The sequence below is a fragment of the Leptodactylus fuscus genome, chromosome 6 (assembly GCF_031893055.1).
Source record: "Leptodactylus fuscus isolate aLepFus1 chromosome 6, aLepFus1.hap2, whole genome shotgun sequence".
In the NCBI taxonomy this organism is placed as follows: domain Eukaryota; kingdom Metazoa; phylum Chordata; class Amphibia; order Anura; family Leptodactylidae; genus Leptodactylus; species Leptodactylus fuscus.
The window spans coordinates 123,252,401-123,278,125 of NC_134270.1; the positions used below are offsets into that span (position 1 = coordinate 123,252,401).

The window sequence follows — 25,725 nt, forward strand, 5'->3', positions numbered from 1 at the left end:
TCAATGTGTATAAGATTTCCCATGAGTGAGAAAAAAGGGTTATGAAATAACACTTTAAGGAAAAGTATAAGGGAAAATCTTTGAAAAGTATCTAATATAAAACTGAGTTTGTTGTCCATAACAACCGATCACTGTAAAGATTTCATTTATTTTAGCGCTTTTGAAAAATGAAAGTTGTTTAATAATTCTTTCGTTTCGGGGGTATAGCTATAGGGAGCTCAGAGGTAGCAATCTCGATGGGACCCCGAAGCCTCAGGATCCTTTAGGATATAAGAATACACCACTATTATAGATAGACAGCATATAATAAATGAGAGCCCTATTACAAATGCTGCATTGGGACCCAGGAGTGTCACTTTATGCCTCTGGTTGCTGTGGACAGCAAAGGCAGTTTTCACGAACCTCCTCCTGTACTGTAGTGAGATCACTAGGAACATAGAAAAATGTTTGGCCATGTTCCACTGAAAAGAACATCTCCATGTAGGGATTTGCTGCTTCCTGTACAGTGTGGCTCAGTCCTCTGTTCAATATTGCTTTGTCCTCAGAGGCGATAGCTACAGCTCCCAAGCATCAAAAAACTGCAAGCCCCCCCCCCATGTAATCCTTAGTTCTATTCACTATTTTTGAGAGAACGTCTTTTGTTAGAAACATGGCTAAGGCTGTGGTCCCATGTTGGAAAAACGCTATGTTTTACAGTACCTGCAAAGTGGATGGGATTCTGGCTAATCCCATCCACATGTTGCAAAAAAAAAATCTGCAGGGGAGGTTTTTTTGTAAATCGCAGCATGTCAATTATACCTGCGGAAACGCTGTTTTTTTCCATCTAGATATAATAAGGGCAGAAAGTTCAAAAAGGAAAACTCATCAAAAATACAATGAAAAACGCTGCAGAAAAAAAGTGATGTTTCCGGGGTTTTTTTTTTGTGTCTCGCTAGGTATGGCCCTAGCCTAAAGTACTCACCAGGTGTCACTAGGTTTCACCATATTTCTTATGTTTGGGTAAATAGGTTGCCGTTGTTGTCAGTTATATTTTCATTACATTACATAATTAATTAACATATTTATTATTATTATTGATTGAATTTAAGGGATTATCCAAGAATTGAAGAAACCCATGGGCTGGTTGTGGGAGATGTAAAATAATAAAAAAGCATTCTCATCTAACCCTGGTGCTCAAGTCTTGTGCCCACCAGAAGCCCTGAGGTTCACCAATAAGTGGGCCTCAGCGTTCACTGGAGAGGAACCAGTGACCCATGTGAGTGACGTCAAATCAGTCACATCAGCCTCAGGGCTTCCAGTAACCCAATCCTTGGCCACCCAATGGGTTGCACCACTTCTAGCACAACCTCTTTAACTCCTTGATTTACAAAGTCACGGTCAATATCTAAAAATCCATTGACGTGCTTTAGTTGTGTGTTCTTTATTCAGTAGCAGTTTATTTATAGTACTGCATGTTCAACATTTAACATTGTATTCATTGGATAATATTAATAATCTATCTTCTCCTATTGATATTGAAAGATGAGTCTAGGGCTTCTTACCAGTCATTGTTTTGGTACAGCAAAGTCTAACAAGTCACATGCTAATATGGAGCTTCAGTAAGAGGTTGTTACAAAAAAACCAATATTCATTGGTTTTGCAAGGCCAATCATATCCAACTGTGAAACCAGTGTTGTGGAAAGTATATTGAAGAAAATATGTCCAAACTACATCTCGAAATGGAAAATAGTAAATACATTGTTAGGAGTAGATCAGGGACCTCTGCAGTTGCATCTTTGAGGTTCCCAGTCTAACCCTAGCATGTACTGGAGTGTATGCGTGTTCCTTGTAGCGCTGTCCGTGTGTTTCCCCCAAACCTTTATTAGCGCACTTCTGGGTCTCTTTCACCGCTGGCTATTCAGGTCTCCTGGAAGTAAGCATTACCTTGAACCTCCTAAAAACCCTCTGTGTCTGGCATCTTGGCTCCGTTTCTTGACCCCGTTTCTGCCTGCCAATTCTTCTTCTGTTCTTCTCTCCATTATGACTATTGCTTGTCTCCTAGACTCCTCTTTGTTGATCATCACTCTCCTGTACTGTGCTGACCTCACGTTGCCAAACTGGATTGGTGACCATTCTTCTTTCTGACCTTCCTGTACTGCACTGACCTCACATTGTCAAACTGGATTAGTGACCATTCGTATGTCTGACCCTCCTGCACCACGCTGACATCTAGTTGCTGATTGAACTGATGACCTTGTGACCTTCTTCGCCACCTTGCCCAAAACCTGCTCCTGTTCCACCACGCCTGCTGACTTCTTCAGGCCTTCTTTTAGCTTCAGTTCTGCTGATAAATTACCTAACTTCTGGGTTTGCTGATACGCACTGTGCTCTCACACTTCTAGCTAATTCTGGCCGACTGAATCTGCCAAGTCCATCCCCACCACTAGGGACTCTGGTGAAGATGTTCGGAGGCAAGGCTTGGTCCAGTGGAGGCGTACTGTGTGCTTGGGGCTGTTTAATTAATCCGCTCTGCTGTACCTGTTTTTGGAACTCCCTAGTCAGCTCGAAGTTCAGAACTGTTTTTGCTCGTAACATACATTGCATGGCCCTGAGAAGATTAGGAGGTGTGGATCAAAAGTGGGGAGGTGATAGACAAGAGGACCAGGCAAAGCCCAACAATAAAAGCCACTCTGATATTGGAAACACCATCTGCATCAAAAGGTTCCTATTTGGTCATAGGTCAGGGCAGCTATGGAAAGATTGTGAAGGGGATGGATCAGCCTAGGTTCACATCTGCCTTTGAGTTACCATTTGGGGGTCCCCAAGCGGAAACCTAATCTCCTCAGTATGCCCCCCTGTATTATATGCTCCTCAGTACGCCCCCCGCCCACTGTATTATATAGTCCTCAGTACTCCCCCCCACTGTATTATATACTCCTCAGTACATTCACACACACACTCTATCATATTTACCCATGGAGCGCTGCCGCCGCGTGTCATGCTCTTTCAGCCTGCAGGAGCGTTGACGTCATCGTGCCTGTGTCGGGGGCAGAAGTCACTCTCTGCAGTCATTGTAGGCCGCAGTTGTGCGGCCTACACTGACAGCTTTCAGTTGTATGTGCATTTGCACATACAACTGAAAGCAGCGATCCGCTCACTAACAGGGAATCGTATTCCCCATTAGTGAGCAATCCAGGTGACAGCGCGTGTGCCAAATGCGGCAGGCCAGATAAATGTCCTTGGAGACAAGTAGCAGGGAGCACCTTGAGTTGCTCTTCACCGTGACTTCAGTGCAACTCCCACATCACTGTTGACTGAGTGCTTACTCCCACTTGCACACCACCTCCTTCCCACACCCTCTTTCTGTAGGTGTCCCACAAGGCTCCATCCTAGGAACCCTCCTGTTCTCCATCTACACCCTCGGCCTTGGCCAACTTATAAAATCTCATGACTTTCAATACCATTGCTATGCTAACAACACTCAAATATCTCTCTCTTGACCAGACATTACCTCCCTTTTGTACAGGGTTCCAAAGTGTCCAGCAGCCTCCTTTCTCTCTTCCCGCTTTCTCAAACTCAACATGGAGAAAAAGGAGCTCATCATTTTCGTCCCACCTTGTACGGCTCCTCTCCCTGACCCATCTATCAAAGTTAAAGGAACCACGCTTATGCCTGTCCCACGCGTCCGTTGCCTTGGGATAACCCTGGACTCTGACCTATCCTTCAAATCACACATCTAAACCCTCAACACCTCCTGCCGCCTCCAACTCAAGAACATCCATCGAATCCGCTCCTTCCTCACCCCTGAAACTACAAAAATGCTAGTCCATGCCCTCATAATCCCCTGCTTAGATTACGGTAACACCCTTCTCCATGGCCTTCCTACAAATGCTCTTGCCCCCCTCCAGTTTACCTTAAATTATGTTACTCGCTTAATACACCTCTCCCCTAGCTCTTCATTGGCCTCTCTCCTTTGCCAAACCCTTCACTGGTTACCCGTTGCCCAGCGAATAAAGTTCAAATTACTAATGTTGACATACAAAGCCATCCACATCCTGTCCCCTCCATATATCTCTCACCTAATCTCCTGCTATCTGCCCACACGTAACCTCCGATCCTCCAAAGACCTCCTACTCTGCTCTCATCTGCTCCTCACACAACCGTCTCCAAGATTTCTCCCGTGCATCCCCCATATTCTGGAACTTGTTGCCAAGACACATAAGACTGACCCCCACAAATCACAGGCTTCAAGAAGGCCCTGAAGACTCACCTATTCGGGAAGGCCTCCAACCTCCAAGAACCCTATTGTCACCACACCACTATCTGTACAGTCTCCCCCTCTCCTTCTGTCTCTACCGCTATTCCCTCATAGATTGTAAGCCCTTGTGGGCAGGGCCCTCTACCCCACTGTGACAGTCAGTTATTGTTAGTATTATATTTGTTTGTATATTTTGTGTACTGTATGTAAACCCTCAAATGTAAAGCAGCATGGAATTAATATAATAATGTAAAGCACTATGGAATTAATGGTGCTATATAAATAATAATAATAATAATAATAATAATAATAATAATAATAGTAGAATCAACTGCTTATAAGCAATTTACTACAGACTCCCTTTAACCCACTAGCACTGCAGTATAGCCTATCACATGCAACTCATTCCTATATGAATCTGCACCTATGTGATATATTCGCACCAGGCGGCAGAAGTCATAATTTAAACTCTGAGGGTAGAAAATTCACAGATATATTGTAACTCTGCAGAGGAATAACCACCATTGGTCAGAGAGAATGCACTGTGACCCACTGTGAATATTATAAAGTATAGAGAAAGTACCTGATATACCAGGGTATATAATATGGGTCTAAATGATCCCCCACTGAAATTAGGAAGATTACCTGTCAGCTGACTCACCTCTTCCAGAATTATGGCTGAAAATTTTAATATGTGCCCAAAAAAACATAAAAAGCAATGGGGAATGATTTATCTTAAGCAGTGGAAAAGAAAAATGGAGCAGTTGCCCATAGCAATAAAGGCTTTCATTTATCATTTGTCCTAGGATCCTTTGAATATGAAAATACTAATCTGGTTGTGAACAACCTACAATTGTCATGTAAAAATGCAGAAAGTACCCAGCGCTGCCTGGATATAAAGTGGAGGGTCCAAAGGATTCCACTGAAGTCAGGTAGATCACATATCACCATATTATGGTCACCAATCCTGCAGCGTGGTGACCTAAAGTTCTGCAATCTTCTAATAAGGGTGTATGTCAGTAAGGCTAAGAATGAAAGACCTGCGAGCTAATGTGGGTCATATAATGTGATATGGAGGGTCCTTGATGTGGACCCAGTGGTGCTATATTTGATCTTGTGAATATGGTAGGCCCTAGAGAGGTCCTAGAAAGCAAAATTTGGTTCAGATTGGTCCAGACAACAGATATTCAATTTTATGGACTTTAGACACTTTATACTAATGGTGGGCAACAGGCATTAATCTTCCTCTGTAAATCAGGGTCTTGTTGTTACTTTTACTTTGGCATCCTTGAACACATTGTGTGACATCCCTTAAGTAGTTATGGAGGTAATCCCATACCTCTCAACTTTCATATGACAGAAAGAGGGACAAAACGTGCGGTTGCACACGGCAGCAAATTTATCTCCACCTATTTCTATATTGACCCTGCCCATTCCCATCAGTTTTTCTTTGTGCTCCCTACACAGCATAAAGCTTCTACAGTCACCCTAATATTATATGCCCCCACATTATAATGTGCTCCTCAAATTGACCCCACAGTTTAATGTCTCCCTCCAGCTGCTCCCAGGACTGTCCCACTGAATCTGGGGCAGTTGGTGTGGTATTAGTAATCCATATTTTTGAGACAGGAGTATGGGATTAGTGGAAGAGAGGGTGTGAATTATGGAGTGACTTGTTTTTTTCTCTTTAACTAGAAGAAGTGGCAGAAACTTCGGCTACAACTAACAATGAATTCTCTGCAAGCAGTGCTGGCAATCCTAACATCTTACCCATCACTAGGAACCATTCAATAGGCGATCTTCAACTCACCTGTAAACTTCACGTGAGACATACTCCAGATTGAGGATAAAGCCCCATGTAGCAGGCTGTGGGAAAAACCGTGGAGGAAACGCATTGCGTTTTTTCCTTCGGCGCTACTTCAATTACACCTTTAGGGAACCACCAGTGTTTCCGTAGGTATAATTGACATGCTGCGATTTCCAAAACCTCTACAGTTTTGGAAATCTCATAATTTCCACTATGTGTATGTTTCTGCAATGTGTGGATGTGATTCACTAGATTCCCATCCACCTTACAGAGACTGCCAAATGCCGCGGTTTGGCTGACACGTGGGACCTTTGAGACTATGCATATAATTCTCAGAGCAGACCTCCATGTCGGAAAGATGTGTATTATGCCAATGACTGTGAGCAAGAGACTTGCAAAGAGGATATACTGTAGACACAATCTCTTAAAGATAGGCAATTGAAGAGGCCTTCATTCTTGGAAGAACATGCTTTACATGAACGTCACATGACTGTACAGAAATGAAATTAACAATTGTCCATCTTTTTTGTGCGGTGTGGGCAATTTGATACCAGCTATTACACTTCTAAAATATTGTAGAAATTGACTCTTCAATGATGAACTTCATGGCTGCTTCATTCAAAGTTTCCGCACAATGATCCTACAAAATACAAAGGTCAATCGACACTAACAGATGGCATTTTAGATTTTACTCCAGACTTTAGGCTGTATTCACGAATGTGGGGCCCGCGGTGTCACTTACCGATCCCGGCCCAGCCAGGATCGGCAAGGAAATAGGGCCCGTAACGGCCTATTAAACAACCTATTCAATGATGTGAAAAGCAGATGAAGCATGAACAGCACACCACACGCGAATAAGCCAGGTGTCTGTGAGTAGCCTGGATCTCACACGTGAATGAGGCCTTATCCGGAAATAGCTCTGGAGTCATAGACAGGTATACTATCAAGCTTGTAACTATTTGGATCCCTGCAATTTAGAAGCAATGCAAAACCAGACTGACAACCCCCCCAAAAAAATTCCTCATCTAGAATTCATGGCTTTCTGCTTCAGGCGGCAGAAAGCCATGGTTCACCACTGCCAAAGATGTCCGACTTTTCAAATGGTCAGCAAAACCCGACATGTAGGTTTTTGCTGTCTGCTTGAAAAGTCAGATATCTTTGGGAACAGACAGTTAAGGACAGGCACGGACTGTAAAAGAACGCACCCGATCTCCATTTAAATGAATGCAAAATGTCACGGACACAGCTAGTGTCCGCTGCTAATGTCCGCGCAAGATTTTGAACAGACATTAGCAGCTGACACTAGCTGTCGGACACCGACGGTAGTGTGAACGCTCCCTTACCTCTAACCAGAGACATCCCTTAAAGCTGCTAGGCTCTAGTGTGAAATGTATAACATGGCCTCCATGTACCTTTTTATTTTGATAATACTGATATCTTGATACTTGACAGATGGACCTTTGCTCCTCATTCAACGGGCCTGGGTGTGACTATTACCTCTGCACCTCCAAAATTGCTAAATCTCTGCCTCCAGAATTCCTTTAGCAGAAGAGATGACCCTTCCCCTTGTCAGATTGTACTTTCATAAATTCCCATCCCACCCTTGGCAACTGTGAACGTTCTGGCTGACATATCCCACTCCCTGACTTGTTTGAGAGATATTTTAATAGTTCATTTCAACATTTTCCAGAGAACAGTACTTGCATCAGATGTGCTCCAATAACCAGTGTATATTGTACAGTACACTGTAGGCATATGTCACGTCTCCTACACACTAACCTACCTGCTGTAAGTTAGGATTTTATACACTATGTAAGTGACTTATTTAAAGGGGAGTTGCTCTTCAAACATATATTCAGAATAATGAAGTTTCCACTTTTAATCTTGTACTTATTATATAGGCATTGAATGGGTATTACACAAGTAGTAAAAAATCCATGTAAATAACCTATCTGAAACATCTGTGATGGTGCCAGAACATGGGGGAAAAGGTTTAAAAAGTATTTGAAGGCCACTGTAACAGAATATATGTCACAAACAATCAATTAACAATTGGGGCCCATAAGACCCCTTTAAATATTCATGACTCTATTAAAAATTCTATAGACATAGGAACTGTTGTAAATCCTATCCAGATTGATCTTCTGAGTATTGCCATTTATCTTTACGGCTGAGGCCCCACATAACGAAATTCAGCTTTTTTTGTTGTAAATTTTGCTGCAGTTTTTTGAGACAAAGTCAGGAGTGGATTGAGCAAAAGTGAGAAGTATAAGAGCTTCCTATACGGTTCCCAATCCTTTTTGTAGGCATGCTTGGTTTTGGCTCAAAAAAACTGCAGCATATAATAATTGTTCGTGGGTGTCCACTGTGGGGCATAATATTGTGTGCAGGGGCCACTATGGGGCATAATGGTGCGTGCAGGAACGCGGGGGGGGGGTTGGGGTTGGTTGGTTGGGGTCGTTGGTGTCGGTCAAATGTTCGCCACGGGGCCCCGCCATTCCTAGTTATCTTCTACTCAATCAACCCTTGCTTTGGCTCAAAAAAATTGCAACAAAATCTGCAACAAAAAAAACTGCATTTCTGCAACATGGGGCTTTAGCCCTAGGCTGCTCTCACATGGTCAGTAATTTTCATCAGTGATTATGTATTGAAAATTGGAGTGGGTTAAAAACACAGAACAGGTAGAAATACTTCTATTATACCTGATCCTAATTTTGGCTCACAATCACTGATGAAAATCACTGACCAAACACTGATAATATGAAAGCAGCCTTACTTGGATCTGCAAATAAATATCTTATGTGTGTGGCCAGCTCAAGATGTTGTCAGACCAGACACAACAGATAAAAGTCAATTTTGAAATCCAGCAGATGTTATCCTTCTTTCTCTGGACATCTGCCATCAGTAGGCATTTGGGGCATCACTAGACACATTCGATTGATGGTCAATCCAGACTTATACTAATGTTTGTCAGCCTTACACTTTTCAGCAAACTCTCAGACCAGTTATTGTGACATCTCATTGAGAAGTGAGGATTAGTAATAAAGGCAACTAACATTGTAAATGATAACAGACATTATTGTCTATCTTATTTATTGTCTTATCCATCCCCCCTGTTAGGCTAGGTTCACATCTGCGTTCGGGTTTCTGTTCAGGGGATTCTGCTTGGGGCAGGCTGTCAGCAGCCTATGTGTACTCAGGTATTGTGCAACAATGGCAACAATGGTGTGTACAAGTACTTCACTTTCCTAACCAACTGAATATCTCTGCTTGCTGTCAATGACACAGTAGCACAGGCACACAAAGTCAGAGAGTTTTGAAACAGGCAGCGGTGTTAGAGAAACCTAACTAGAACAGTATAGTGTATACCTATAAGAGGTAAAGAGGCACATGGGCCCTAAGACTGAAGGAACACATGGCATTATAGATGGTGCATGGTAGATGGAGGTCCGTGCTACAGACTGGGCATTAGAGAAAGGACCTTCTGCACGGTACATATTGATAGCTTAGGATATTATTACTTTTATTATTAATTATTATTATTATTATTATTATTATTATTATTATTATTATTATTATTATTATTTTATGCTATATTTTCCTTTGATTTGATATAATGTTACCCTGTAGTTACTTTACTTTGCTACTTAAGTTGTAACCTGTAACATGCAATTTTTTCCAGTCTGGTTATGAACAGGTTAAAGTATAATGTGAATTGTCTTCAGAATATATAATCAGTGAGATATGTCCTCAGATCTTTGGTATCTCACCTCCACCCTCCCTCCTGCCATCCCCACCTGAGTCTGAATCAACTCTTTTGTGTAAACTTTTAGGAAAAAAATGCCGCCTGTTTGCTTAGTGTCAAAAGTAATTTCGAGGGCAGTTAAGAAAAGGGATCATTCCAGCAGACCAATGAGAAATTTCTGCTGTTACTTGGCATGTGAGAGAAGGAACCGGTAAAATTCCAAAGGGCTTTCTGGCACCACCCAGCTAGTGAGGAAATAAAAGGAGGCTGTGGGAGAGAGAACAGTTACACTCCTGTGATCTGCATCTCTAAGCCTGCACCAGACAGTTAGACTATAACCATGTCGTACACCAGTATTCGCCAGACTTCTTCTTCCTACAGAAGTGGTCTTGGTGGTGGAGCCGGGAGAGTCTCCTTCAAAGCACCAAGTGTTCATGGTGGGTATGGGGGCCAGGGGGTCTCAGTGTCATCTGCCCGCTTTGTCTCCTCTGGATATGGTGGTGGTCTGGGTGGTGGCAGTGGTTACAGCAGTAGCTTTGGATCTGGAGGTGGCTATGGTGGTGGGTTCAGTGTCAATGTATCAGGGGATGCCCTGTTGACTGGCAATGAGAAGGAGACCATGCAGAACCTGAATGACCGTCTGGCCTCCTACCTGGACAAGGTGCGCTCTCTGGAGACTGCCAATGCAGACTTAGAGTTGAAGATCCGGGAGTGGTACGAAAAACAAGGACCCAGCCCAACCCGTGACTACAGTCACTACTTCAAAATCATTGAGGACCTGAGAGACAAGGTAAGCTGGCATTGATGCCAACTGAACATATGTTAGAGATTTAGTTTTTCTACTGGATAAATTTAGTACCCAGCATATAAATGCAACGTTCCTGTTCTTCTCCTGTGACCCCAGCGATGCATCGACTACTCTTTAACTTTCTAGTTACACTATCATTTATTTCTAAGAAGTTTCCAAAGTCTGCAACCTGTGATTCTCTAAGTATAGCTCTTATAATACCCTTCTAGTATCCATCAGGACATGCTGAGAATTGTAGTTTCATCACTGCTAGACGTCCACAGACCACCCCATATAGCATGTGGACAATGTACATTGTGTATAGGATTCCTATAGTAATGTACTTGTTTATATAAGCTTAGGTTACGTGAAGCTTCCTTCCTGAAGCAGAACCACAGCAAGGTTAAGAGAGGGACACAAAAACTGGTCAGACCGGTTTAATTCACTGAAATAGCATCAGCTCCATGTACGATAATCTTATGAGCTGCCATCGTATTAACGTATCATCAGTAATGAGTTCTCTATTATAATTATTAATAAGTCTGTATAATTGTAACATGGATTAAATGTAATTAATTAGATCATTATTCAGAATTTATAGGAGAACAAGTAGATGAAATATATGCAGAGAACAACCAATTCTCCATGGTCCTATGGTTAAAAAGGTTGTCCACTTTGGGCAATTTTTTGTTGGAAGGGTCCCTTGAAAATAAGCTGATCACAGAGTTCCTCACTGTGGATAGCCCCAGTAATCAGGTGTAGGATTCTGGTAGTAAGTACACTATTCTCCGATGGCACCACCACTTAGGACATGATTTCTATCACAATCAGTAGGTCCTCAGGAGCCTTGTAGCTGCAACCTATTGATTCCCTCTTTTACATTTGCCTAGCTTTCGCCTTGGCTTTCCATATGGAGAGGTTTTTTTTTCTAGATTTGACCTGCAATTGCTTGATACAGCCTGTAAGTTCTGCAGGTGTCAAAGATAAATGGATAATTTAGGTTTGGTTTACAGAGGTTTAGGTATCTGTAGATCCTGAGAATAACCAGGTACTCGCAGTGCAGGAGTGCAGGTGCAGTTACCAGTATCTCCGTCTCCTGTATCCCTTGGGTGTGGCATGGCCTTAGAGCACAATGATTATTATGTAGCTCATTATGTTTTGTCATATTACAAGGGTTGCTACTGGTAAACTACAATAAGTAAGGGTGAGGTGAGGTTTGCTGTCAGTGAGAGTTATCTATTAATAGGCTTGCAAAAATGTAACCTGTCTTGCCTTTCAGATCCTTGGTGCTACTATTGAAAACTCCAAGATTGTCCTGCAGGTGGACAATGCCAGGCTGGCAGCAGATGATTTCAGAACTAAGTGAGTATCTGAAATAGTAGGGGCTCTATATGTTTTATAGGATTAGACAGGGGCCGTGATCCCCCAATCAGCTACTCTTCCATGTTAATGAACATGCCCATCTTTGACTGGTCCCATGCATCGCTTCCATTAATGGTGTTCTGCTCTACACAGGTGCTCAGCTTAAGGTTCATGTACTCCAGGGGGTACAGTCCATGTTCCTAGGGGGTATTGGCACTGTGCACATCATGTGCTTTTAATAGGTGATGCAATGTATAATTTTAACCTTTGGGTTACTTTGATGTAATATCTCTGTGTAGGGACACTTAGCTTCATAAACATTCAGAATAACTGGTATGAGAACATGAACTGGAATAGAATGACAAAGAGTTAATAGCAGAATACAAGTGTCCATTTAGGGCAACCTCTGTTTTTAATTACAGAAATGTCTTTCTCTCTCTGGGGACTGTGAAGGGTAACATCTCAGAAGTTATGAAAACATAACCCATGCAGATTCATCTAATGTCTTGTGTTAGTATATTTTTGGAAATGTAGAGTTGCTTCCAAAATGTAACTAATGGAATGACTGCTGCATTGCCAAAAAGAGACATGAAGTGTAAGGAGCGTAGTGAAATCTGATGTCTAATACCAAAATATTCTAAATAAATTCATAAAATCGTAAAACAATATATCAGAATTTTCCAACTATTATAGCATTTAGTGTATGGAGTTAAGCTGCAATACCAGGCACAGCCTATGGAAAACAGTGGCACTATTTCTTGAAGAAGCAGAACCCTTTTACAACGTGGGTCAGCAAACTTTGACACTCCAGCGGTTGTGAGACTAGAACTTCCAATGTATACTTACTATTCTGTTATTGGAACTGTCATAGCAGTAAATGGGGCATGTTGGGAGTTGTGGGAGAGCCAATGAGTACTGACCCCTGGCTTTAACTAAAGCTCACAATGTCTCATCTGTTGCATTGTATACGGCTATAGTAGTATTTGGTGTATGGTTGGGGGCATCTAATGACACAACCACAATACACACAACTTGTATCGATGGAGATTTAGGAGGTAAACCTGAAAACCTTGACATGGTGTGTCTCAGATGCTGAGTGCCAGGGAGGCCCCTCTGCCTTATACTTTGTCCCAGGTAAAGGAAAGTCTAGCTACAATTTTGTTTTAGATTCATTTTAATTTTGTCCAGAACCATGAAAAATTCAGGACAACTTGTGATCACTGGAGCTCGGGGTGTGGCGCGGTTCCTGAGGAACTTCATCCATCTGCTCCAGGTTTATTTTCCATTGTCCATTGTGAGATAATGCAGCTTCAGGGAAGTTAATGAGTAATGGGCCACACAGCAACGGGACACAACAGTTACATAACATGCAGTACATAACCTTCACATAAGGTGAACCTACAACACCCACATCTGCTCTTGTAAAGCTACAGGATGAATAGGGCTGCCATACACATTTCTTTATGAATATAATAAAAAGCACTGGGTACAGAATATCCTTTTGTCAACACGACCATGTTGGGACACGTCCAGGTCCTACCTGGGCCCTTCAGCAGTATAGGATGACACAGACTCTTCTGTTTCCGCACACAATACTGTGTGTTCTGGCTGCCTACCCAGTTAGCACCTATTGTGTGTACCTGGGACCTTGGCTGAGATCCTGCTGAGCTGGTGGATTAACCCATTGTAGTGAAGGCCACACTTAGCCGTCCAAGAAATAGCAATGTTATTCATGAAAAATAATGCGTATACCTGGTAATTTTCATATATAGATTTAATAGTAAATCTAATACAATCTTCTTTAGTTAGAGGAGTCAGGATACTTGCCTATTAGAGTGGACAATTACTGTAAAGATTTTCTCTCCTTATATGAGAACCATGAGTAATAGGAGCTTTGCAATACTTAGTCCTTTCAGACGGACACCCTGCGATTAGGTTATGGTTGGGAGACTTTCCTAGCAAAATAAGGGTAGTCTGTATTTGACAACTCCTATAACGTAATAAGTCAAAAGAAGTTGGTGTAAAATTGGTAAGGTATAATCAAAAATTCAGGATAAAAAAGGAATGTACCATTTGATACGTTGACTTACTCAGATGTTGGGCTGTGTCATGTTTTGGGCTGGGTCATAGTTGCCCCAAGACTGAAGGTACAGATCCTCAACACTAATATTAGTAGCATGGTACCTAACCAGACTTCACTTGTTTTCTTAGGTTTGAGAATGAGCTTGCTCTTCGCCAGAGTGTGGAGGCTGATATCAATGGACTACGTAGAGTGTTGGATGAGTTGACCCTGGCCCGCACAGATCTGGAGCTCCAGATTGAGAACCTGAAGGAAGAACTGGCCTACTTGAAGAAGAATCATGAAGAGGTAAAGCCTTCTAACAGTACAAAAGGTTTTGTATGGCTGGGAAGGAACTGGGAATGAACTGCAGAAATGCTATGAGGTTGATGCCTACCCTACAAGTTTTGGGGTTGTTTTGTGAGTCTGAGGACATGTTTCATATCATATTTTACCGTCTTCTCTAGGAAATGCTTGCATTGCGTGGACAAGTTGGTGGACAAGTTAGTGTAGAAGTAGACTCAGCACCAGGTGTAGATCTCACTAAGATTTTGGCTGAAATGAGAGACCAGTATGAACATATGGCTGAGAAGAACCGCAAGGATGCTGAAGCCTGGTTCTTTACAAAGGTAAGAGGAAATACAGATATTGACTTTTAGCTTTCCTTTGCCTTTATTTCTATTAGTACCATTTTAGTACCTCAATTCATCCTAACTTTTTCTGTTTCAATGATCTAGTCAGAGGAATTGAACAAGGAAGTTGCTGGACACACAGAACAGATCCAGACTAGCAAGACAGAAATCACAGACCTAAGACGCACACTCCAAGGCCTGGAGATAGAACTCCAGTCTCAGCTCAGTATGGTGAGTATTGGCTCAGTGCTTGGGTAATATATTCAGAGAAATAAGAGTAAATGTGATTGATCTCTCATGATTTTATGTCACTCTTTCTCTACAGAAAGCATCCCTTGAAAATACCCTTGCAGAAACAGAAGCACGATATGGCGCACAACTAGCACAAATTCAAGCGTTAATCAGTAGTTATGAGGCGCAACTCGGTGACCTCCGCTCAGACATGGAACGCCAAAACCATGAGTACAAGATGCTCATGGACATAAAGACACGTCTAGAGAAGGAAATCGCCACCTATCGTCAGCTCCTGGAAGGACACGACGCACAGTGAGTAGTAGTAATTCATGCTGCATGAATAAATGGACCTTTGGTGCCCCTTTAAGAGATCCTAACATATTCACAATTGTTTTACAGTCTCACTTATTTCAAAAGTAAAACCTACTGACTGTTTTAGTCTGTAGACCTCCATGCTAGCAGTAGATGATGGTCCCAGCTAACACACATCCACCAATGACATCTTCTGGCAGATATCAAAACAGAGGGCCTTGACTTCAAAGGAACACTAATCCCCGAAAATTCAAAGAAAGATAAAATCTCCCAGCCCTTCTGCCATTAATCTCATTTCCTTTGTTTCTATATTGGTTCATGTTACAGTTAAAACTGAGAAATGTAACCAAAAATCTTCTCTATATTGCCCCCTCCCCATTCTCTTGTGACTGTCTGTATTACGCTAGGTTCACACCTGCGTTCGGGTCTCCGTTCTGTGGTTTCCGTCTTCTACATGCAAGAAAAAGGAAACCACAGACTGGGTCCGGCCGTGAGCGGCGGTGAGTATTTTATGCTCTCCGCCGCGAAACCGTTTTTTAAAATCCAGACACAGAGTACTGCATGTCCGACTCTGTGTCCGGATTAAAAAAACCTGTTTCGTGGCGGAGAGCATTTGCATGGCAATCCGCTAAAACGGACAAATTAGGCAAACACATGAAGTAGTGATATCACCGTGTCCCTGTGTGTTCAGAACCATTGGCTTAGTCAATAAAATGTAATAATTTTCAATATAACTTTTCTCACATCTGTCATTGTTCTCTTCTGCAGGCTTACTGTGGGCTCAACCAAAGAAGGTGAGTTTGTCTCATGTAATCTACTCTATAATAGTTGAAGAGGTTGTACATGGCTTAAAAATAATGGCAGCCTTTTTTGCAAAAGCGCTCCAGCTATCTATAGGTTATCTGTGGCATTGCAGCTCAGCCACATTCAATTCAATGGAGCTGAGCTGCAATACCAGACATAACCCAAGGACTAGTGTGGTGCTGTGTCTGGAAGAAGGCAGACAGGTTTTTCAAATCTTATACAATTCCTTCTTTATAAAGACCTAGAAAAAAATATATAATTATTTGCTGAAAGTAATGACAGATAAGTGACCTATAAAAGAACAAGACTTAATAGGATTGTATGAGATAGTATTACACATAGTGAACAAGGAGCTGGTTGTTGGATAAGGATTGGGTTTAATTCTTGGGGGCACATTTCAGCCAGAAACCATTTGACTTTATCAAACATACACAACAAGGTCTAACAGGAAAAACTTCCACTGTAGAATAATTGAAGGAAATGTTTTAATTCCCAGTGACGTTGTCAGTGATAATTCACAATCTTTGCTGCCAACTAACATAATGTACTCAGGGCCAAATGAAGGTTGGCATTAGTCTACTTGTAGCTCCTAAATCCCAATACAAAACGAAGAGTAGGGCCCCCACCTAACAATGTACCATTTATAATACCAGCTCCTCTTATATGGCCAGAGTTGCCTCTGGACCCCTCAGGAACCAGGGCTAGGAGGTAACTGCTATTACATTGACCAGGGGCTAACACTAAGTTTTTCTCTTTCTTTCTAGTTAAAATCGAGAGGAAGTGAAGTCTTTGGTAGACATTAGGCAGCTGCAACGTAAGAAGACCCTCCTCTTTTTTCGCTCTGAGAATGGCTTACACGATGGCTAGGAAGCCTGGATCTGGATCTGTTTCTGCTTTCACTGGATCTGCAGATCTTCGTAGATGTTTGACACCTGGAAGTAGTGAATGAATTGGATGCTTGCTTATATAATCTGTTTGCTGCAGCTGTTTAATAAATACTTTTGGGTCATGCATTAAATAAGTGTCCTTGTCTTTATTAAAGCCATTACTTTGATAGACAGAACACATGCTATCCCCCAGAACTCTACATCCAAACTCTGCACAAGGGGCAACACTGCAGTCTACATGTTGGTATCTGTGGTTTGGTTGATATGTAGGATGGTCACTTATAGGTGACACTAGACAGACCTTTTCTCCATAACTAAAACCTTACAAGGTACCGGAGCACATTTATAACACTGTCTGAGGGCACCTTCACACGGAGTAACGCTCCGCGCATTTTGCTACAAATTACACATGTAAAAAAACATGTGTAAAATGTAGTAAGCCATTGAGTTCAATGGCTTTTTTTTTTTTGTTCGTATAATGCACGTAATTTTACGTGCGCAAACTAACGCGCGTTATACGAACAAAAAAGGAAAAGCCATTGAACTCAATGGCTTACTTCATTTTACATGTGTATTTTTACATGTGTGACGCTAGGTTCACACTAGCGCCCGGAGTCCGTTCTCAGCTTTCCGTCTTTTGCATGCAGAAGACGGAAAGCTGTCAGACCGGGTCCGGCCGTGAGCGCTGGTGAGCGTTTTATGCTCTCCGCCGCAAAACCGTTTTTTTTTAAAACCGGACACAGATTACCGAATGACCGACTCTGTCCGATTTAAAAAAAAACGGTTTCGCGGCGGAGAGCAGTTCCTCAGTTTTGTGCAGGAAACGGAAACCTGCATAAACAGAGACAGATGTGAACGAGCCCTAATGTGTAGCAAAATGGGCGGAGCATTACTCCGTGTGAAGGCGCCCTAAGGCTAAGACCACACAATGTGGCAGATTTTACTGTGACCCAAAGCATAGAGTGGAATAGGAAATATATAGGACGTTCTTATACTTTTCTCTTCTTCTAAATTCACTGGGCTTGGCTGAAAAACAAAAAATTCAGCTTTTCCTTAGCCTAAGGCTTCAGATGCACCTTGCATTTTATTATTTCTTTTGGTGCAGATTTTGCTGCATTTTCTTGAGCCAAGGCCAGAAGTGGATTTAAGAAATATAAGTCTCTCCCACCTCCTGCCTTTGACCAAAAAAATGCAGCAAAATTGGCATTAAGAAAAGCACCAAAATCTCAACCTATGTCTTCAGTTTAAGGCCTCCTGCACATTGCTATAATACCTCCAGATTATCCAGACTGTATTACGGCCACATATTCCATCCCAATCTTAGACCAAATAACCCAGCAGCAACAGAATACAAAGTGTAACCTGTGCAGTGATAGGATGCTATGGGCAAAAAGGACAAGACTTTTTATAGACCGTTATATATATATCTCTATGTCCAAACTTACTGAAAAGATGGCTGCATCCAGATAGTTACAGATTTACTTAATCCAACCCCCATATGACCACCAAATAACAGATATAATAAATCACAGTGAGTGGGTGAAGCCACAGCATATATTGCAGGGGTTTTCAGGGAATGAAATATTGATGGCATAATCTTCGGATAGGACATCAATATTATATTGGAGGGGGTTAGACACTGGCACCCCCGTCGAACAGCTGTTTGGAGTGCTGCTTTCACTTCACAGGTCTTTGACTTCACATTTATCAGTCACATGGCCTGTTATCGGCTCAGTCCCATTCAAGTGAATTAGACTGAGCTGCAGTATAAAGTGCAGTCACTGTAAACGGAATGGTGCAGTGCTTGGTAAGCAATAAACAGCCTGCAGCACTCATCCAAGTGTTGATCAGTGAAGGTGCTGGGTGTTGGACCCCCACCGATCTGATATTGAAATGATGACCGTATCTTTGGGATGGGTAATCGGTATCAGAGACCCGGAAAACACTTTGAAGTGTACACATCTGGAATTTGGGAATATTCTTGCGTGATAAAAGAATAAAAATGACTTGAAACAGTTTGAAACAATTGTTACCAAACTGCCAGGCCACCTATAAAGGTATATTCACATACGACAAAGTTGTTGCTGAAATCTCCATGATTAATAAGGAGTTCCATACATCGCAATGGGGTTGTTTTGTTGGCAAGCGCAGTTGCCAAGATTTTAGCAGCAAATCTGGCGCATGGAAATGTATCCTATGGGTGAGCCTGAGGTAACCTAGAACTTACTGCATGGAGTACACCGCTGGGACTGACAGTCAGAAGTATGTGTATGAGTAAGGGCTCGTTCACATCTGCGCCCGGGAGTCCATTCTGCAGGTTTCCATTTCCTGCACAAAACAGAGGCAGGAGACGGAAACCTGATGGCATCTTTCAAACCCATTCATTTGAATGGGTTTGAAAAGTGTCCGGCCGTGAGCGCCGGTGAGTGATTTTTATGCTCTCCATGGTGAAACCGTTTTTTTTTAAACTGGACACAGAGTCGGACATGCAGTACTCTGTGTCTGTTTTAAAAAAAATCAGTTTCGCCACGGAGAGCATATAATGCTCACCGTCGCTCATGGCCGGACTCGGCATGACAGGTTTCCGTCTTCTGCATGCAGAAGATGGAAACCTGAGAATGGAGTTCCGAATGCTGGTGTGTACCCAGCGTAGGGATGGTAGCAGCTTCCAGCAAAATGGGTTTGGTTTGGGTACATGTGCCACATGTAAGTCAGGCTGGGTTCCGTGGTAGACTCGAAATTGTTGGAGAGAAAAGTCTTGTGGGTTTGCTGGTGTCCATGTGTAACTGCTGAAACAGCGGTCAGGCTCTCTCCCAGCGGACTCGACCAATAGAGAGCACAACACATCAACCTCGCGTCAGCTGAACTTGCCCATTTGTCAGGACAGATTGACTATCTAATGTATATAGGGTTTCCTAACTCTTCCCTGACAGCAGATGTCTGGTGTGTGAAGCATAGGGCATTTTGGCTTTCAATACGCCTAGTACTTTTGTCTACAGGGCGATAAGCTACCATCACATTGTCCCGTAGTGGCTTTCTCCCCTCTCCCTATTCAGATCATGTGCATGCTTGGCGGAGCCAAGTGTGAATGTGAATAAAGGGTTAGGAGATAGCTGTAAGATGAACAAGGGTTCAGTCAACAGGTTTCTCATGTACAGTATATAGACTTCCTTCCAGTAATAGGGCTTACAGGGATGGTCACACAGTAGATTTCGAGTGTCAATCCGAATAGAATAAAGGTATATTTTGACATAAAGCTGTCAAATGTCTCAGCTTGTTTCTTAGATAAACTGTAAGACTTGCTACTATTATGCTGTCAGCTTTCATTTCTGCAGCATGTCAGGTAACCTTTATGCTGAATTCCTATGAGATTTATTACCACTGAGCCTTAATATTGTCACATACATTGACCTCATGTAAACTGGATTACCTGAGCAAACACAATTTCAATGCAGAGAAAAGAAATGAGTGTTCCCAAGTAAGGTGTCTCCCCAACCTGTCACCATGAAGACTGGAAATGACTGAAAGACCAGCGTTGTAAATAGGTGTCAGAAGGTGAAGTTGTTGCTGCAAGTGACCACTGGGGGCATCAGGGCTGTTACCACAGCTGTCTTATACTGGAAGGTGTGTGTTTGTAGTAATTCACATTCTAGCCTTAATATTATAACTATGAGTCGTTGAGTGCAGGGATCTTTAGTAAAAGCAAAATTGGACAACCCCTTTAACTTTTAAATCAGCCAGGGGCAGTGATAAAACAAAGTATAGTCTCCTGTCCCCGATTCTCCGGTGTCCTTCCAGTGCATCCCCGTTCTTCTACTCCGGTGGCTTCTCCTGGGTCTCTTCTGGAGTTCTGCTGAAGCTGCTGATTGGCCTCAGTGGTTACGTGATTGCTGAAGCCAATCAGCAGCTTCAGTGGAACTCCAGAAGAGACTTGTTCAGTAGAAGGACCGGATTGCGCCGGGAGATGAGTATGTATTTTTTAATTTTTTTTCACTGTACCCGGCTGATTTAAAAGTTAAAGGGGTTATCCATTTTTGCCTGGATAACCAGTGTAAAGCAGGGGCCCACGGGCCGGAAATGCCACAATTTGTCGGCAGCAGAAACGCTACGGAAAAAATTGTGGTGTTTTACAGTACAGGCAAAGTGGATGGGATTCAAGTGACTCCTATGCTCACTTTGCAGTAAAAATCGCTGTGTGGACATGTCGTGATTTCACGGTTTTGGAAATTGCAGTATGTTGAGTATATCTATGGGAACGCCGGTGGTTTCCCCATAGATATAATTGTAACAGAAAGTGCATGAAGGAAAACTCTGCAAACTTTCTGTCTAAAGTGCTTCGGGAAGAACCGTGATGCATTGCCACCACGGTTTTTCCTGCAGTGCCTTAATGCTGTGGGATGTCCCGTGGGGCCTTAGGCAGCGTTCACACTGCCGCTGATGTCCGCCCTGGGGTGTTCGGTGTAAACCCCGGGAAAACCGAACAACAGACGGCTTGTGAGCAGTCATCTTTAAAACCCATTCATTTAAATGGGTTTTAAAAGGTGACCGTCCGTGAGCGTTTTCAGCCTCTCTGCCTGGAAACTGTTTTTTTTTTTTCAGCGGACACAAAGTTCTGCATGTAGGCATGTAGATGAGCAAACTAGATCAACCCAACCGGAATGTTTTGAGATTCGCCACCCATGACTCACTATTATACTCTTGGGTTTCTTCAGACCTAACAAGTACAGCAGTGAAAGAACTGTCTCAATGTCATAGTCCAGTCTTTTGGAGCAGCCTTGCATACTGCAGTCCTCAGGACCATCAACAAAAGGGTCCTTATGTACAGAACAGGGTCATATTTACCCCTCATATCTCTTTAAGGAGAGGGAAAACTGCCGCCTCTTTCTGTGCAGAAAGTTTCTCACAATTTCACCAGTGACTGCTGCTTATTGAGTAACTCATTAAACAATTATGTGTTTACCTTAAGATACAACTGGGAGATTATGAGAAGTAAGAAGATTTCTTACCCAATCAGAGCACATCTAGCTTTTGTTCCTCAATACTTTGCCCCGGGTTGGTCTTGAACTGCTGACCTTGAACCACACCCGCTTATTGGCTGCAGGACAAAAAAAAAAAAAAGTCATATTAGTACTTTGCAATGGGTTAACTTGACCAGTGGTGTCACTACAACTCCATGGAGTAAAGCAGGTCAGAGTCGTCAGAATCTATCCCAAATTGTATTTATTTACTCATAAACACATATATTACATGTAATACTACAGCAAGGGGAATGTATGGTCGCCCACAAGCTCACAGCATAATGAAGCAAGATGTGACAGATCCAGTTGTAGAAGGAGACGACTTCATGAGCGAAAGTGATTCTCGTAAGAACACATTATGGATTTACTATTCATGCATTTCCTTAGTATCTAAGTATAGATTTTTCATTGATCTTTAAGATGGTTTCATAAATCTTCCCCATTGTATTGAATATAACTCCACCCTATTAGTAGCCTCTATATTAAGAGTTACATAACAGTACACACAATATTCTATTATAATATGGTATTTATGGGCAGCTGACAGGGGTCCGAAGCTCCTTGTGAGGCCCATGGCCTCCCACATTTCACACCCTCTTTAACAAGTGTATGTCAAGCTATGTTCAGATTAGTGCCGCTCTGACACATGGATTGCTAAAATAGTGGACACCAATGGATCAACAGATGTGAATGTAGATGTGGACTATAGTGGCAGTAGAATTCTACATGTACCTGTAAATACATGCACAGCTACAACTGGTACCCCGGCATAGAGAGGGAGCCGCTGCTTTCTCACAGGGAAGTCCTACACTCCTGTACCCCATGACCATTAAAAATAAAATTGCCTTCAGCTACACGCTATCTGTTCCCAGTAGCATCCTGGATCCATGTTGTACACATTGCACATGCACTGTATAAACCCAACCTAACACTGGGAATTGATAAAGAATGAACATTCTTATGAGTGATCATTTAGCTAAAAATCAGTCCATTTAGAAGGCCAGGAAAACTTTAACCTGGCGGGGGGCCCACAATACTCATACAGCCCAGGACCCTGTGTAGTGCCCATAATGTTGCCTCATAGTGATACAGATTACGCCAGTCTCACAGTAAATATCATTGTACTAGCCATGTAATAGCCCACATAGCTTCAGATTAATTTACTGGGTCCTTAGTACAGCTATTAATAGTGCTCTATTCTGGGCTATGACAAGGGGTAGATAGAAAACGCAGCCCCCTAGGGTAGTGTGTCATTGATGTAAATATAACATGAATGTTACCTGTATAGACCTAACATGCCTGCAATGCCATTGAGCAAAATGTGTCGGTTACTTATTGTTTGAGGGTCTGCAAGAGGCAGAGGATGGTGCACAGAGATTGTCTCCTGCTCTGTTGGTTTCTCTTACTGGGGGAAGGTTGAGTGCCCTTCTTTGCCGGTAAATTATTGACACCTTTATATATTGTACCCAAGACAGAACAATAGAACAGTATCGGATGACTTTATAGTGTTGTTATAATCCAGTAGGTGACCAGTAAGTTGTCAAGCAGTAAACTGAAATGAAAGAGAGGAAGTTCAATTGGCCGTAACGCAAAACTATGACAACAAAAACTAGCTTGTATATCAATAATGTTCAGGCATAAAAAGGTGATTTATGCTGAAATAACGTAAAATTTTATGATCTGTTTACATAGGTATTTTAAATGCTTCTCATTTGGCACATACACAGACTAGGAAACACTACAAAAATGTCAAATCCAAGTGGTTCTTCATTCACCCTATGTCCTTTTGGAGGTTGTCAATATGGGCATAATGACAGATGTAGCATGAATAATGTAGCAACAGCTATGGAGCTCAAAAACTAAGGGTCACATCAGGGTCGGCAAAACTGGGCAAGTGCCGGGGATCCAAGCTCCTGAGGGTGACTACTGGGCTATTGGGTACTGACTGTGGCTGCTTTAACCCCAGCAGATAATGGTCCCTATTTACTTAACAATCCCCGCTCCTGGGCACAACCGCCTTCTCATATCACATCATTGATGCTGAACAGTGTCAAGATGTCACTGATAGTGACATGATATGGGACACATGGGGCCCCCTGGAAGGTTTAAGTGGAAGCGAAGATGGCCATGGACAGCAGTGGAGACCTGTAAGTAGGGCCACGGGCAAGAGTATTATCTGGGCGAACTCTGTGAGATTCAGTTTGCGAGGATTACCTGGTGGGAATAAGGTTGACCCCAAGAAAAAAACATTTGCTATGGGGCCAAACAAAGGTAGAGTTTATTTTCACTCAAAAAGGTAGTGCAGCAACAAAAGGAAACAATACAAAAATAAATATCTGCCCGGCTAGGTGCTAACTAAATATAGAATAGGTGACCTCACCTAGAATAACAGAAATCCAAAAGCCAGTAGAATCATTCAGGACACAGCTCCCAAAAATATGACCTCTCTGTCAGCTTTCCAGCCAAACTCTGCCAAAGTGTTGCTGCTGGAGCTGACTTCTTAAGCCTCCTTGACATGGAGACTCTCTGCAGCTGAGTCGCTGCCGGAACATCTCCAAAGTGTGGACTGGAGGGGGGGTGGAATGACAGGTCCCACTACCAATCCTACCTGTCATTCCTAAAAATCCAGCCCAGTACTGAGCATTTACCAAAATGCTCAGCAGACGAAAATTGTCTGCCGAGAACAAACATTCCTTCTGGAGTTTTCTCATCTCACCCACCTGAGCAGTCTGGGTGAGATGTATACCCCCTCCATTACCTGACCAGCCATCGGCTTACAATATACATATATTTATATACATATATATATATACTTCCATTGATACAATTGAAAGCATTTCTCACACTGTTAACAGTCTCAGGCCCTGTTCACACAGTGGAATCTGGCACTGATTTTGCTGGGGATTTTGGCAGATTCTTCCCTCATTCTGCCTCCCATTGAAGACTATTGGAGCAGCACACATGAAAAAAAAAGTTCTGCAGCTGATTTGGAGGTTGCAGCCTGAAACACCCAATGCCTTCACACACACAGGGGAGGCTTGTGTACACAAAGCAGGCTTTGTTACAGCTTATGGCTGCAGACATGACACAGGACAGCAAGCATGGTCTCATCATCCCACATGAGCTAAGAATAAAACTCAGGCGATTTAGGAAACGTGGACGGCGGGCCGGTGTGTCAAAACAGGCAAGGAAAAATCGCAACAAGCACGTGATTCCGGCTATCATTATGGGGAATGTGAGATCAATTGTGAATAAGATGGATGAACTGACAGCACTGACCAGACATCAACAGGAGTTTCGTGAGTGCAGTATGATGGTTTTTACAGAGACTTGGCTTACTGAAATCACTCCGGACACACTCGCCTCCTTGGCGGGCTTCAAACTTCTTCGTGCGGACAGGACGCTGGAGAGCGGTAAGCGCAAGGAAGGAGGGATCGCAATATTTGTGAATGAGAGATGGTGTAATCCAGGACATGTTGTAGTTAAGAAACAATTGTGTGGAAAGGATATTGAACTGCTAGCCGTGGGCATGAGACTAGAGATGAGCGAACAGTGTTCTATCGAACACATGTTCGATCGGATATCAGGGTGTTCGCCATGTTCGAATCGAATCGAACACCACGTGGTAAAGTGCGCCAAAATTCGATTCCCCTCCCACCTTCCCTGGCGCCTTTTTTGCACCAATAACAGCGCAGGGGAGGTGGGACAGGAACTACGACACTGGGGGCATTGAAAAAAATTGGAAAAAGTCATTGGCTGCCGAAATCAGGTGACCTCCATTTTAGACGAATAGTGGATTTCAAATCCGGGTCATATGAGAATGTGAACTTTGTGACTATGA

The 25,725-nt window shown here is 42.7% G+C and overlaps 1 protein-coding gene across 1 annotated transcript; it reads left to right on the forward strand.

The window, feature by feature from the left end:
- Positions 1-10,062: 10,062 nt before the first annotated feature.
- On the forward strand, positions 10,063-17,000 carry LOC142209369 (keratin, type I cytoskeletal 19-like). Its single transcript, XM_075278343.1, has 8 exons — positions 10,063-10,579; positions 11,856-11,938; positions 14,150-14,306; positions 14,465-14,626; positions 14,735-14,860; positions 14,955-15,175; positions 15,944-15,969; positions 16,744-17,000. Exons 1-8 carry the CDS (start codon positions 10,130-10,132, stop codon positions 16,761-16,763), a joined length of 1,245 nt encoding a protein of 414 aa, XP_075134444.1. The 5' UTR covers positions 10,063-10,129; the 3' UTR covers positions 16,764-17,000.
- Positions 17,001-25,725: the final 8,725 nt, after the last annotated feature.

Coding starts and splice junctions, on each gene's coding strand:
- LOC142209369 (XM_075278343.1), top strand. CDS start 10,130: ATGTCGTACACCAGTATTCGCCAGACTTCTTCTTCCTACAGAAGTGGT. Junction 14,861..14,954: donor TCCAGTCTCAGCTCAGTATG/GTGAGTATTGGC, acceptor CTTTCTCTACAG/AAAGCATCCCTTGAAAATAC. Junction 15,176..15,943: donor CTGGAAGGACACGACGCACA/GTGAGTAGTAGT, acceptor TCTCTTCTGCAG/GCTTACTGTGGGCTCAACCA.